The following is a 14,972-nucleotide window of genomic DNA, read 5'->3' as shown; positions in this document are numbered from 1 at the left end:
TATGTGTGTTTATATATATATGTATGTGTTTATATATATGTATAATTATCATTTTAATGTCGATGTTTCCATGGGTTGGACAGAGTTAATTGAGGCAGTTGGAAATAGGTGAGGGTTGGTGAGAGAAAGGGTATCTGGCCATAAAAGATCATCATCGGACATTAAATGATGATCTTTTATGGCTAGATACCCTTTCCCTCACCAACCCTCACTTATTTCCAAGCAAGGAAATATTTTTTTCATGGCCAGACATGTTCCTGCAGAATATTGGATATGAATGACACTGCTTGTATGACAGTGATAATTGTTTAAACTGTCATGTGATATCATGAGATTGAGACACAAACATACACATTCACTCGCTCTCTCTCTCTCTCTCTAACTCACACACACATGACAGGATTCTTTTAGTTTCCATCTACTAAATCAGCTCACAAGGCTTTGGTTGACTCAAGGCATCTGCAAAAGTGCCATGCAGTGGGGCTGAACCTGAAACCATGTGGCTGGAAAGCAAACCTCTTAACAATGCAGCCACACCTGATGGCTGGCTGTAAACAAATATCGTTTGCTTGGAAACAGGTGAGGGCTGATGACAAGAAGGGTGTCTGGCCATAGAAAATCTGCTGCAGTAAATTCCATCTGATCCATGCAAGCATTTATATTTTGATCTCTGTACTTTGAGGGTATGCCCTGGCACACCGCCACCATCTCTCTTGCGCTCTCACCCTTTTTCTCTCTTGCACGCTCACACTTTCATTCTTGATCACACTCTCACTTTTTCTCTTCCTTTGACTTGGTATCTCCTCTACATCAAGACATCTGTTTCTGTTCCTCTGACATACTCTAACCTCTCATCACTTGGCACAAGGCCACCTCTTCCAATACTCCTTCCACTCTTAAAGATTCTTTGTCTTGCAAGTTACTTGGTGACCCCACCAGTATTGGTCCACACTGTAAAGTAGTTGGCATTTGGAAGGGTATCCAGCTGTAAAAAACCATGTCAAAGCAGACCTTACCAGTGCTGGTGCCAAATAAAAAGCACCCAGGCCACTTTGAAAAGTGGTTGGCATTATGAAGGGCATCCAACTGAAGAAAAAAAACCCATGCCAAAGCAGATCTTGCTGGTCCTGGTATCATGTAAAAAGTACTTAGTCACCTCTGTAAGGTGAATGACATTAGGAAGGGCATCCAGCAGTAAAAACCATGCCAAAATAGACTATGAATCCTGGTGCAGTCTTCTGACCTGTCAGCTCCTGTTAAACCATCCAACCCATGCCACCCTGGAAAACGGATGTTAAATGGTGGTGACGATGATGGTTGTATGGCGATAGGCTTAGAGTTTACATTTAAATAAGAAAGACTTAAAAAACTGTACAGTTGCATCTATGTCCCACTCCCCTACCATCCTGTTTGTCCCCTAGTACTTGTATAAAATTTTCCACTGCCCCCAGGAGGTGGTACTACTTGGTGGAAATGGTCAAGAATCTATTGAGATGGTGATGGTGGTGGTTGTATATAGGAAGATGATAGTGTTGGTGAGAGGTGTGTTGTTGTTGTTTGTGTTGACATGATGAGAATAATTATGATCATAACTTGATTCACTCAAAATATTGGTCCATCTGGAATTTTCTGCTAAACAAAGAACACAGTAAAGTAGAAGAAGATCTGCTTTGTCATTTTTACAGACAAGTAATTTATAATCTCCTCCTTCAAATCTGCAACAAATGACCATGATAAAATATGTCTGCTAATATTAAAGAATCTTCATTGAATATTAGAACATACAAGAGGAAAAAAAAAACCCATCCATTACAGCTTGCTAAATAATTTTGTAATGCTTAATAGGAATGATAAGAAATGAACAAACATTACAACAACAAAGAAATAGTACAAGTTCTGCAAATTTTTATTATTTTTTTTTTGCATTGCTCACAAAAGACAGATGACAGTTTAAAGAGCAGAACACTTGTGTGATATCACATAGAATAATATTTTGTGCAATGCAACATGACAGACTGTGCTAGAAGACAAGAGGAGGAAATGAGAGATGTGTACTTAGGATGTCGAGTATGGTACTGATTTTCTAAGAAACAATGAAAGGCAGCAGAATTGTAACTTACCAGAAGTTTCCTAGAATACTAATGAGATGAAGTAGAATGATCTTCTAAGGAATATGGAAAGCATGGAATAAATAAATGTTGTATATGAATATTTAGTAGTAGCTGTTACCTGCTATTTCAAGAGAGGTTGAGGTGTGCGTGTGTGTGCATATATGTGGTTGCATAGGAATACATATATATATGTATATATATATATATATATATATATAAGTTCTTTGTAAAGCAAATTATATATGTGAATATGTATGTGTGTGTGTGTGTGTGACAGAGAGAGAGATTGTCACTTTACCTTGACATTGCATGTTTGTTTTAAATGAATGTCACTATCATGAAAGTGGTGTCCTTTGTTTCTGGTCTTCTGTGAAAACATGTCTGGTTATAAGGAATTATTACCTTACTTGGAAACAGGTAATGGTTGATGATAGGAAGGGCACCTGACATGCTTATTCAGTAATCATCATCATCATCATTTAATGTCCTTGCTGGCATGGGTTGGACGGCTTGACCAGGGCTGGCAAGCTGGAAGGCTGCACCAGACTCCAGTCTGATTTTGCATGGTTTCTATGGCTGGATGCCCATCCTAACGCCAACCACTCTGAGAGTGTAATGGGTGTTTTTACATGCCACCAGCATAGGTGCCATTTGTGTGACATGGTTATCTGCCATGACTGCAATTTTGCTCAGCTTGATGGCTCTTTTTCTCAAGCATGACATAATGCCAAAGGTCTTGGTCATTGCCTCCATGAGGCTCAACACTCAAAAGGAACTCAGCCACTTTGCCTCCATGAGGCCCAATGCACGAAAAGTGCTCTCTACATGCCACCTGCTTGGGTGCCAGTTACATGACACCAGCATTAGCCACAACTACAATTTCACGTGGCTTGATGGGTCTTCTCAAGCACAGCATATCGCCAAAAGTCTTGGTCATAGTCATTGTCTCTGTGAGGACCAAAGTTCAAAGATCATGCTTCTTCACCTTGTCCCATGTCTTCCTGGATCTACCTCTACCCCAGGTTCCCTCCACTGTTAGAGATTGGCACTTCTTTACACAGCTATCTTCATCCATATGCATGACATGACCATACCAGCGCAGTCGTCTCTTTTGCATACTACATTTGATGCCTCTTATGCCCAACTTTTCTCTGAAGATGCTTACACTCTGTTGAACATGCACACTGACATTGCACATCCAGCGAAGCACATTGGCTTCATTTCTTTCAAGCCTACACATGTCCTCAGCTGTCACAGCCCATGTTTCACTGCCATGTAGCATGGCTGTTCACATATAGGCATCATACAATCTGCCTTTCACTCTGAGAGAGAGAAGCCCTTTGTTGCTAGCAGAAGTAGGAGCTCTCTGAACTTTGCCCAGCCTAATCTTATTCTTACAGCTATGCTCTTGGAGCATCCATCTCTGTTACTAACTTGATCACCTAGGTAACAGAAACTATCTACTATCTCTAGCTTACTCCATTGACAATTTTTGGTGTTTATTGTACCTGTGCATCTTCCACATACAAAAGCTATTTTCCATGTTAACCTTCCTCTGATATTGCTAATAATCATCACATTTGGCAGAGTAGTCTGAATGCTAAAGGGTTAATGTCCGCTTTCCATGTTGGCATGAGTTGGACAGTTTCACATAGAGCTGGGCAGACTCCAATTGTCTGTTGTGGCATGGTTTCTACAGGTGGATGTCTTTCCTAATGCCAACCACTTAACAGAGTGTGCTGGGTGCTTTTTACGTGTCTCTGGCATGTGTGCATTTACATGGTGCTTCTCATCTCAATTATTAATGACCCCTAGCTTTTTGTTTATCACCCACTGTATTCACCCATTATACCTCTAATCTCCATCCCTATCACTGTGCTCCCTCCCTCTCCACCCCACACTTCACATCATCTCCCTCTTTCTCATTTTTACACTTCTATTACAATGCTGCTCTCCCCTCCCCCTTTTTTGTACTGCTACTTCTTCCTCCCTGACCTATTCCTAGTTCCTTCACATTCCCTTACTTCAACTGACATTCAGTATTGACCACCATGCCTCCATACTTGTAAGCCAGTCACTGCATTCACTTATATCTTTACTTTTAGCCATCTGTCACTCCTCTTTCTTTCATAAACTTAACTGAGATGGTTATTACCTCACTTGAAAATAGATGGGAGTTGGCTTCAGGAACATGGCCTTGTCTAACCCACACAAGCATAGGAAAGTGGACATTAAAATGATGATGATGAGGATGATGATGATATGCATGTGTAGTTTGTATGTCTTTGTGTTTGTCTCTCACCACCTGACAACTAGTATTGGTTTCTTTACATCCCCATAACTTAGCAGTTCTGCAAGAAGAGATCAATAGAATAAGTATCACACTTTAAAAATAAGTACTGGAATCAATTTGATTGACTAAACCCTTCATAGTGGTGCCCAATCATTGAAACAAGTAAAAGAGTTAACAGTGTGTGTGTGTCATCATCATCATCATGATACGCACACACACACACACACACACACACACACACACACCTGCCTGTCATATTGCAGGTAACTTTGGAAGAATACTTTTGCAACCATGGGAAATATCAGGAAATATGGCATATACACTCAAATATAATGTAACTTTTATCAAATTATATAAAATGATGAAAAGAATACTAATTAAAAAAAAAAAGTATTTATTACCTTAAAATAAAATTAAAATAAAGTTCTCGTTTTTATAACCCTACCTTCAACTACTCTGTCATTTACTCTCTCTCATCCTTTCCTCTCTCTCTGATTCTTTCTCTCACTCATCCTGTACCTCTTATATTTATTCTCTAGTTCTCCTTCACTTCCTTTTCCCCCCTCTCTCTCTCCATATTAGTTAAATCATGACTGAAGAAATCAAACAATCAATAACCTTTATATCAGCTATTATATATTTATATATATATAAAAGAGATCTTTTCCCTAACATCTGACTAATGATCCAATATTTTAAGTCCATTAGTTAACACCCTATTGTACCAATAAAGAGTTCACTTCATTGCATTTCAGGTACCACTCGTGATCATTTTGATGGCAAAGAAGTGTTAAGCTTGCAATATGAAGCATACTGTCCAATGGCTAAAAAGAAAATGTTTGAAATTTGTCAAGATATACGCAGCAAATGGAATGTTGGAAAAATCGCTCTTGTACATAGATTAGGGTAAGCATGATTTTCTTGATTACTTAAAGTTTGTTTTTCTGGGTTTTGTAAATTGTCAGAATCTGTGATAGAATACTTAAGCTTAGACTAGTGCTGCAATATGGTTTAGCAACAATTATCTCAGCTTCTGCCCCTCAACCAGAGCTACTTGATGAACAGAAAGACCATTTTTACAACACCCTCTTGCAGACTACCTCATCAACAGATGACAGGGACCTTCTCTTTGTGGTTGGTGACAACATTCAGCAAACTTCCATGGCATACATGGTGGCTACAGATTTGGCTCCCATAATGGAAATGTGCTGTGCGTGAGAAGACCCGGCAAGCCAAGTAAGATCGTTGCCAGTGCCCCTGGACTGGTTCTTGTGCGGGTGGCACATGAGATGCACCATTTTGAGTGTGGCCGTTGCCAGTACTGCCTGACTGGCTCCCGTAGGATTTTCGAGCGAGATCGTTGCCAGTGCCCCTGGACTGGCTTGTGCGGGTGGCACATAAAAGACACCATTTCGAGCGTGGCCGTTTTCGTGCGGGTGACACGTAAAAGCACCCACTACACTCTCTGAGTGGTTGGCGTTAGGAAGGGCATCCAGCTGTAGAAACTCTGCCAAATTAGACTGGAGCCTGGTGTTGCCATCCGGTTTCACCAGTCCTCAGTCAAATCGTCCAACCCATGCTAGCATGGAAAGCGGACGTTAAACGATGATGATGATGAGGAGGAGGAGGAGGGAACCAGGCTGCTGGAGTTCTGTGATGCAAATGATCTTATGATCTGTAATGTTAACTTCAGGAAACCTGCCAGTCACCTGTTCACTTACTAGTCTGGTGGACACACTAGCCAGGAAACAGGAAAGATGGCTACTTATACATTTCAAAACCTTCCTGAGGAAGAATGTACCCCCACAACATAGGTTAGAAGTTAGCGACTTCAGGATCAGGGATAAATGGCTGCTCAGAAGACGACCAGCATGGAAAAGAAGGGTCTGAAAGCTTAAAGATCCTGTAAATGGACAGAGATTTAGAGACGTATTACTTGAAGCTTTTGATGCAAATGAGGAGGATAGAGCATCTGGAGGTTCCTATGGGATAACCTGTTGAAGGTTACTGATCAGATCTGTGGATGGTACAAAGTCCCCTCTTGTACTAAAGTAACATGGTGGTGGAACAATGTAGTTGACAGGGCTATTAGGGAAAAGAAACAGGCATGGAAGGACTGGAAGTGTGAAGATAGCAGGGAACTGTACAGATTATCAGTAGGGAAGCTAGGAGAGAGGTTTAAGGTTTACTTAGCCAGAGGGGAAGCAGATAAGAAAATGTTTGCCAATGTTCTGCATTGTAAGGACCAAAGACTTGAAGTATTTCGTATTGCAAGACTGTGTGAGAGAGAATCGTGATATCATAGGAGAGAAATATGTCCGCATGAATGATAGCTCACTTGCATTTAATGATTCTGCAAAGAGAGTGACGCATTATGAAAGGTTGCTAAATGAAGAGAATGAATGAGAGAATGTCAACCCAACAGAGGGACCAGCTATCTGAGTTGACAATACCATGGTAGATAAAGCAATTAAGGGTATGAAGACCGGGAAAGCCCCGGCCTGTCAGAAATCACTGCAGAGATGCTTAAAATATCTGGTAGTGTATGCTATAGTCTAGTCACCTGTATAGTCAACCAGGTGATACATGAAGGAGTTGTATCCAATGACTGGTATAGCAGCACCATAGTCAACTGCTACAAAGGGAAAGGTGACGCATTAGATAGGAATAATTACAGAAGTATCAAATTGTTGGATCAGGTGATGAAAGTCACGGAGAGGGTCATAGCCCAACTAATCAGGGAGAGTTAGTTTAGATGAGATGCAGTTTGGGCTTGTGCCAGGGAGAAGCCCCACTGATGCTATATTTCTGGTAAGACAGCTGCAGGAGAAATCCCTAGCCAAAGATAAACCTCTGTACTTGGCTTCCGTTGACATGGAGAAAGCCTTTGACAGGGTCTCTTGATCCCTTATCTGGTGGTCAATGTAAAAAATAAGGATAGACGAGTGGTTAGTGAGGGCTGTACAAGCTATGTATAGACACACTGTCAGTAAGGTGAGGGTTGGCAAAGATTATAGTGAAGAATTCCAAGTATGAATACAGATCCATCAAGGATCAGTCCTCAGCCTCCTCTTATTTATCATAGTCTTCCAGGCAATAACAGAGGAATTGAAAACAGGCTACCCCTGGGAACTCCTTTATGCTGATGACCTTGCTCTAATAACTGAGTCACTACCAGATCTAGAGAAGTTTCAAGTGTGGAAGCAAGGTCTAGAATCAAAGGGCCTTAGAGTCAATCTAGCAAAAACCTAAGTTGTAAGTAGTAAGTAGGAAGGCAGACAATCCATAAATCCCTTCAGGTAGATGGCCCTGCTCGATCTGTAGGAAAGGTGTAGGTAGAAACGTCATAAGATGTACCTGGTGAAAGCTATGGACACATAAGAGGTGCAGCAATATCAAAGGAAGGTTAACTGGGAAGATAGTTTTTGTGTGTGGCAGATGTACAGGGGCAATAAACACTGAAACTGTGCAGAGAACAGCTTCCATCACATGTCAAGGGGAAAAACGAGAAGTAGTTGATAGCTTCCATTATCTAGGTGACCAAGTCGGCAGTAGGGGTGGATGCTCTGAGAGCATAGCTGCTAGAATAACAATAGCCTAGGCAAAGTTCAGACAGGTCTTACCTCTGCTGGTAACAAAGGGCCTCTCACTCAGAGTGAAAAGTAGACTGTATGATGCATGTGTGTGAACAGCCATGCTACATGGCAGTGAAACATGGGCTGTGACTGCTGAGGACATGTGTAGGCTTGAAAGAAATGAAGTTAGTATGCTCCACTGGATGTGTAATGTCAGTGTGCATACACGGCAGAGTGTAAGCACCCTGAGAGAAAAGTTGGATACAAGAAGCATCAGATGTGGTGTGCAAGAAAGATGACTGTGCTGGTATGGTCATGTGTTACATGTGGATGAGGACAGCTGTGTAAAGAAGTGCTGATCTCTAACTGTGGAAGAGGTAGACCCAGGAAGACCTGAGATAAGGTGGTGAAGCGCAACCTTTGAACTTTGGGCCACACTGAGGCAATGACAAACAATCGAGACCTTTGGAGATATGCTGTGTTTGAGAAGACCCAACAAGCTAAGTGAGATCGTAGCTACGGCCTATGCCAGTGTTGCATAACCAGCCCATTTAAGAGTTCCCTTCAATCGTCGGACAATGTGCTGTACTTGAGAAGACCTATTGAGTCAAGTAAAATTGCTGTCGTGGCTGATGCCAGTACTGCCTGACTGGCACCCCTGCTGGTGGCATGGAAAAAGCACCATTCGAGTGAAGTTGATGCCAGTGCCACCTGACTGGCTCCTGTGCCAGTGGCATGTAATAAGTACCATTTGATTGTGGTTGATGCCAGTGGTGCTTCATTGGACCCCCCTGCTGGTTGCTCGTAAAAAGCATCCACTACACTCTCAAAGTGGTTAGCATTAGTAAGGGCATCCAGTTGTAGAAACCTTGCCAGATCAGATTGGAGCCTGTTGCAGCCTCCTGACTTGCCAGTCCTCAGTCAAACCGTCCAACTCATGCTAGCATGGAAAGTGAATGTTAAACAATGATGATGATCATCATCATCATCTAATGTCCCTCTTCCAAGCTGGCATGGTTTGAGCAGTGTGGCAGGATCTGACATGTTCAAGGACTGTGTTGTGTTCTAATGTCTATCTATCTATCTATATATATATATATATATTTATATATGAGCAACACACACACATACACACACGCACGTATGTACACCAGTTGCATACATATTTTTTGTACGCATACATGTTCATATGTGTGTGTGTGTGTTGCCCGTATATCAACAAAACACACACATCTTGCCTTACATATATATACGGATAAATGATTTAAAATAAATATATTTTGAAAATGGCGATTTACGGTACAATACCTAGAAACGTGAAAATCAGACCACATGGGTTTGTTTACATCAATTCGGCAGTTTCCATAAAAAGTGTTGGGAAAGAATGCGAAAGAGATAGAGAGAGCGTGCTCTCCCTCTCTATCTCTCTCCCTCTCTTACACACATGCCAGTTATCTCTCTTACTTTCTTTCTTTCTCTCTCTCCCTGTCTTACACACACACACACATGCTGCTCTCTCACACTAACAAAAGAAATTCACATACACACCACACTTTCTGTCTTGCATACTCACTATAAAAAGATAGCGTCTATTTCTTTTTGGCAACATGTGTTTTGTGTGTAATGTTGCTGCATGTGTGAGAGAAAGAAAGAGAGATAACTGGCATGTGTGTGTAAGGGAGGGAGAGAGAGATAGAGAGAGAGAGAGAAGGTATTTTTTTCTTTTTGCCTTTTGTTTGCTGCTTACCACACAACTGTTAAGATGCTGTTAGACGCTGGCAAACAAAATGTATCTCTCCTTCATCCTCCCTCTCACAAACATACAATTTCTCTCTCTCTCCTTCAGGCGCAAACTTCGAAATTGGTAAAAGCTATGGTTGAAAATTGATTTTTACAGGTATATGCGGGTACCTCTGAGAGAGAAAGTTGACGAAAATGCACATAGAGTCATTCCAAATCTCCTCCTAAAATTGGAGCGACATGCGTGCTAATTTGTGGACATGCATAAACTACATTTACGTACACACACACACACACATCCTGCCTTATATATAGTCGGATAACTATTCCAGGAACTGTTTGATACTACTTTGCATGTATGTTGTTTAACAATATCTACTTCTCCTTTATGACAAGACATTATGTTTTCCTGCCATTTCATCTCCCTTAGTTTAATTGTCTAAGAATGTAAGCAATAGTGTTGATGATAATTGGTGACAGCAAATTCTAATCTGGAAACTAAAAGAAGCCTGTCATATGTATATATGTGAGCGTGGAACATGAAATTTTAATGGTGATGATGATGAAGATTTTCTGTCTGTCTGGCTGTCTGTCCACACATACACACACACACACACACACTCAAAGAAAAATATTGTTATAAAATACTGTCTAGGTAATATTTTTAAATATTTCAAAATAGTTAAATACATAATTTTTATTTTCCTTGAGCTTTGCTGCAACTAAGACTGGTGAATTAATCTACTAAACTTTTCCATTTAATGAATATATTTATTCTTTCTCACCTGTTGCAGTGAAGTCCCTGTTGCTGAAGCAAGTGTTGTCATAGCCATCTCTTCAGAACACCGCAAGGAATCTCTTGAAGCAGTTCAATATGCCATTAATACACTGAAGGCTGTAGTGCCTATTTGGAAAAAGGTAACACATACACATATGCACACACACACATGCATGCACACACAAATGCATACACACAGATATTGGTAAAGTTTTGATCAACCTAATGTTCAGTACTCTGTTCATGTTTCACAACCTGCCTACTCTTTTCTTACATAACAAGCAGGACCATTTACCTGAAGTGAGTAGGATCCTGTCTGTTTTCCTGCTTATCAAGACCTTAGTCTTTGCTAAGTTAGTGTTAAGCCCCTTCAATTCCAGGTTTTGTTTCCACACTTGGAATTTCTTTTCTTGCTCTGAAACAGAATCTGCTATGATAGCAAGGTCATTAGCAGTTTTCATGGACAGCCAGTCTTGAATTTCTCTGTTATAGCCTGAAGGATGATGAAAAGGAGAGGACTAAGAACTGAAATTCCATTGAGTTATCAGTGAATCTGTGAAGGCTTTTATTTCCTAAATATCACTTATGTTGAAGATTCCTATAGCTATCTTAAAGCAACATACTGGTTACTATACTAGTAATTATATATTTTTATGGGTTTTCAAGGTTGGTCAAGGAATTTATTAAGGCTATGAATTGGGCATCACTAGGCTGAGGTTTATAAACCATTTGTAGATGGGAGAAAATTATATTGGTAAAACGCTTTTTTTTAATTTTCATAAATCTATGAAATTTTTTACAGGCTATTTTGTTTCCAATTCTACCCTGTGCACACCTTGACCCTCTCTCTCTCTCTCCTCCCCCCTATCTCACATACACATCCTCCTACTCCACTACATGTCTCTCATAATGTAGACTGTTACCAATTGCAAAGACTGATCTCTTGACACCAACAAGACTATTTAATTGCTGGCTATTTTTGCTGTTGTCAATTCCGAAAGGAGCTTGCATTAAAGGCCTATTAAAACCAGTTCTTTACTTCATATAGATAATCCTATTAGTAGGATATCATAAGACAACAAAGACATTATATCATATTGCCTATTACTCAGTTTAATAATTCTGCCACCTATTCTGGTATCTTCAGTTTACTCATCCAGAAGATGTGTATTTTGTCTTTGAGGAATGTGGTTGAAGTACATTTGTATTTGACTTCTTATACACAAAATAATACTCACCTCTGCATTATATTTCTTATGCATGACATTCTTGCACTCACCTTTGTTCTAATATCTCCTTTTCTATTACACCAAATCTTCTTGTCATCATGTAGTGTTGAACCTGAAATTAAGAGCCTGAAAAAGAAAACATTTGTTGAAAGTTATGATTGAACATACCTAACACCCCACAAATACTATGTTTGCAATACTAATTTAATGTGCTACGCTACACTGTTAATTACCAAAAGTTTTACAGTTAGATACCAGCTGTAAAAACCTTTCTAAAACTGACCTCGCCTGTGCTTGTGCCACGTAAAAAGCACTAAGTCCACTCTGCTGAGTGGTTAGTGTTAGGAAGGGCATCTAGCTGTAAAAACCCTGCCAAAACGGTCACAGAAGTCCGGTGCAGGCTTTGGCCTGGCTGGCTCTTGTGGTACCGTCCCACCCATGCTAGCACGGAACATAGACGTTCAATGATGATGATGATACCTTTCCTTTCCTCATCCACTCTGAAAGCTACCTAGGTATATCCATATTGCCACTGATACTAGATTGACTTGCAGGATTAAGAGACTTCTTGATATGTATCAATTTTACTTTAGGGTGGCTGCTTTCTGATATGGGTTCCTCTACTGTAGTTTATGGATCTAATAAATGTCTCTTCTGTGTTTTAGGGTCAAATCCCTTTTAGACCGATAAGAGTTTCTGAGCTGGAGAGGAAAGCTAAATTTCTAGATGGGTCTCATTCTCAGTGACTGAAGATGCTTTTCAATTCTTGTTGGTTTGTAATTGGAGTGGAGGGAAACAGAGAAAATAACAAGATGAGTAAACTGTATGTCATTTCCTCAGTCAGAGGGAAGATTATTAAGACTGGCTCGGGTCTCAATTGGTGACCCTGATGGATTGAATAGGTGTCATACAAAGAGGAAGGGCTGAGGAATTCTTGAATGCTGAAATGACTACAACAGGTTTAAATGCATATTCATTCATTTGTTTTTACATCCATTTTCCATGCCAATATGGGGCTAGATGACATATTATTGAAGTATTGTCTAACAGCAGGATACCCTTTGTGTCTCTAATCCTAACCTGTTTTCTAAATAAGGGTCTTTGAAGTGTTGAGGCAGTGGACAAAATAAGGGTCTTTGAAGTGTTGAGGCAGTAGACAAAATAAGGGTCTTTGAAGTGTTGAGGCAGTGGACAGTTTTTTGACAGGTTTAAAAACACGACAGCCATGTCTTGTAGCTCAGCAAATTTTCAGAGAAATGCAGTTCTAAAAAATAGCAAAATCTCTCCCTCTTTCTCTTACACTCTCTCAAACTCTCTCTCTCTCTCTCTCTCTCCATTTACTTTTCACTCACAAGGCATTGGCTGTCCCAGATCTGTATCAGAAAATACTTGATCAAGGGGTTGAACCCCAAATCAGTTGGGCATATATTTCTTAGCCATACAGCCATGACTGTACCTAAGGTGCAGTGCAGTAGGGTTGAACCCAAAATTCAGTGGTTGTATAAAGAACTTCTTAGTCAAGATGGCCAATCTACGCTTCTGGTCACTTACCCAAGTTACTGAATAGTGAGACTGAAGCTGAAACCGATGGTTGTGAAGTGAACTATGTAACTACAAAGTCATGATTTAATTTATTTTATTGTGAATAAGTCATCTTCAGACTGATAAATGCAGACATGACATATTGTAAAGTTTAATATCTGCTTACTTTAGTCATTATGACATAAAAAATTAATAAATAGATAAATGTAAAATGTGGGTAGGGGGAGAATCATTGCAATTAATTGTGTCTACTAGTTTAGCTGCTATTAATTTCATATGTTTATAGAATTCTTTACATTTCTTAATTTTTTCCAGGAACTTTATCGGAACAGTTCACCTGAGTGGAAGGAAAATGCAGAATGCTTTTGGAAGAAGGAAGGATGTTGACATTTCAAAATGCTCTAACAATTTATTTTTTATGATAAACAGTTTTTCTAAACAATATCCAATATTTTAAAAGGGAATAAAACAACATAAATATTTGAAAGTTTTTTTTATTCAGTTGAATAGTTGATCATATTTTATTTTCCTTCTTTGCTAGCTGCAGGCATGGCTCTATAGTTAAGAAGTTTGCTTTCAACCACATGGTTTCAAGTTCAGTCCCACTGTGTGGAACCTTGTGGAACCTAGTGTCTTCTACTATAGCCCTGGGTTAACCAAAGGCTTGTAAGTGGATTTGATAGACTGAAAGAAACATGTTGTGTGTGTGTGTGTGTGTGTGTGTGTGTATCTATATACTACTAAATCTCTGTGATTGCTTGCTTGTGTGCTTGTATGTAATTTAATACAGCCAAACTGGCACATAATGGGAAAATACTCTGAAAGTAAGGATGCCCCTGAAATTGGAATACAAACGGAATAAAACAAGTTTTGCATAAATCAGACCACAGATTCCTGAGATACATATTCTTTTTGGGGTTTATTTCCACAAATTTAAGCTGTTAAACCTGGAGTTATTGCCCTTTACTGTGAACACCTGGATAGTTTTGTTTGCGTGCTTGCTTGCATGTGTGCTTGTCTGTAATTTAAAACAGCCAAACTGGTGCATAATGGGAAAATATTCTGAAAGTAAGGTGCCCCTGAAATGGGAATATAAACGGAATAAGGCAAGTTTCACGTAAATCAGACTACGGGTTCCCAAGATATGCGCTTTTTTTGGGTACCTTTATGATTGCCTGCTTGTGTGCTTGTCTGTAATTTAAAACAGCCAAGGTACCATTGAAATGTGAATACAAATGGAATAAAACAAGTTTCGCATAAATTGGACCACAGGTTCCCGAGATATGCGGTTTTTACGGGTACCTTTATAAATAGCCAAACCGGCACATAATGAGAAAAATGCATTGAAAGTACGGTACCATTGAAATGTGAATACAGAGTAAAACAAGTTTCACCTTAATTGGTTCGCAAGATATGCGTTTTTTCGGGTACCTTGAACTATTGGTGACTCGAGTCATGGATAGTCTAGTATATCTATATATATATCTTTTACTTGTGTCAGTCATTTGACTGCAGTCATGCTGCAGTACTACTTTGAATGGTTTTAGTCAAACAGATTGACTCCAAGTCATATTTTTAATGCCTAATACTTATTCCATCCATCTCTTTTGCCAAACTGCTAAGTTACAGGGACGTAAACATACCAACACTGGCTGTCAAGTGGTGGTGGGGAACAAGCACAGATACAAAGGCACACACACACAC

The 14,972-nt window shown here is 39.8% G+C and overlaps 1 protein-coding gene across 4 annotated transcripts in view; it reads left to right on the top strand.

Moving 5' to 3' along the window:
• LOC106875176 (molybdopterin synthase catalytic subunit) overlaps positions 1-13,755 on the top strand; it is a 36,889-nt gene extending 23,134 nt beyond the window's left edge. For all 4 annotated transcript variants that reach the window (XM_089358784.1, XM_014923213.3, XM_089358782.1 and 1 more), the window contains 3 exons: positions 5,160-5,310; positions 10,514-10,637; positions 13,584-13,755. In XM_089358784.1, coding sequence (XP_089214910.1) covers positions 5,160-5,310; positions 10,514-10,637; positions 13,584-13,655 — 347 coding nt within the window. In that variant the 3' untranslated portion in view covers positions 13,656-13,755. The remainder of the gene's footprint in view (positions 1-5,159; positions 5,311-10,513; positions 10,638-13,583) is intronic.
• Positions 13,756-14,972: the final 1,217 nt, after the last annotated feature.

This window comes from Octopus bimaculoides, chromosome 10 (genome assembly GCF_046866305.1).
Source record: "Octopus bimaculoides isolate indiv1 chromosome 10, ASM4686630v1, whole genome shotgun sequence".
Lineage (NCBI taxonomy): Eukaryota > Metazoa > Mollusca > Cephalopoda > Octopoda > Octopodidae > Octopus > Octopus bimaculoides.
Note: the sequence above shows the minus strand (reverse complement) of the source record. Positions and strands in the feature narration are given on the sequence as shown.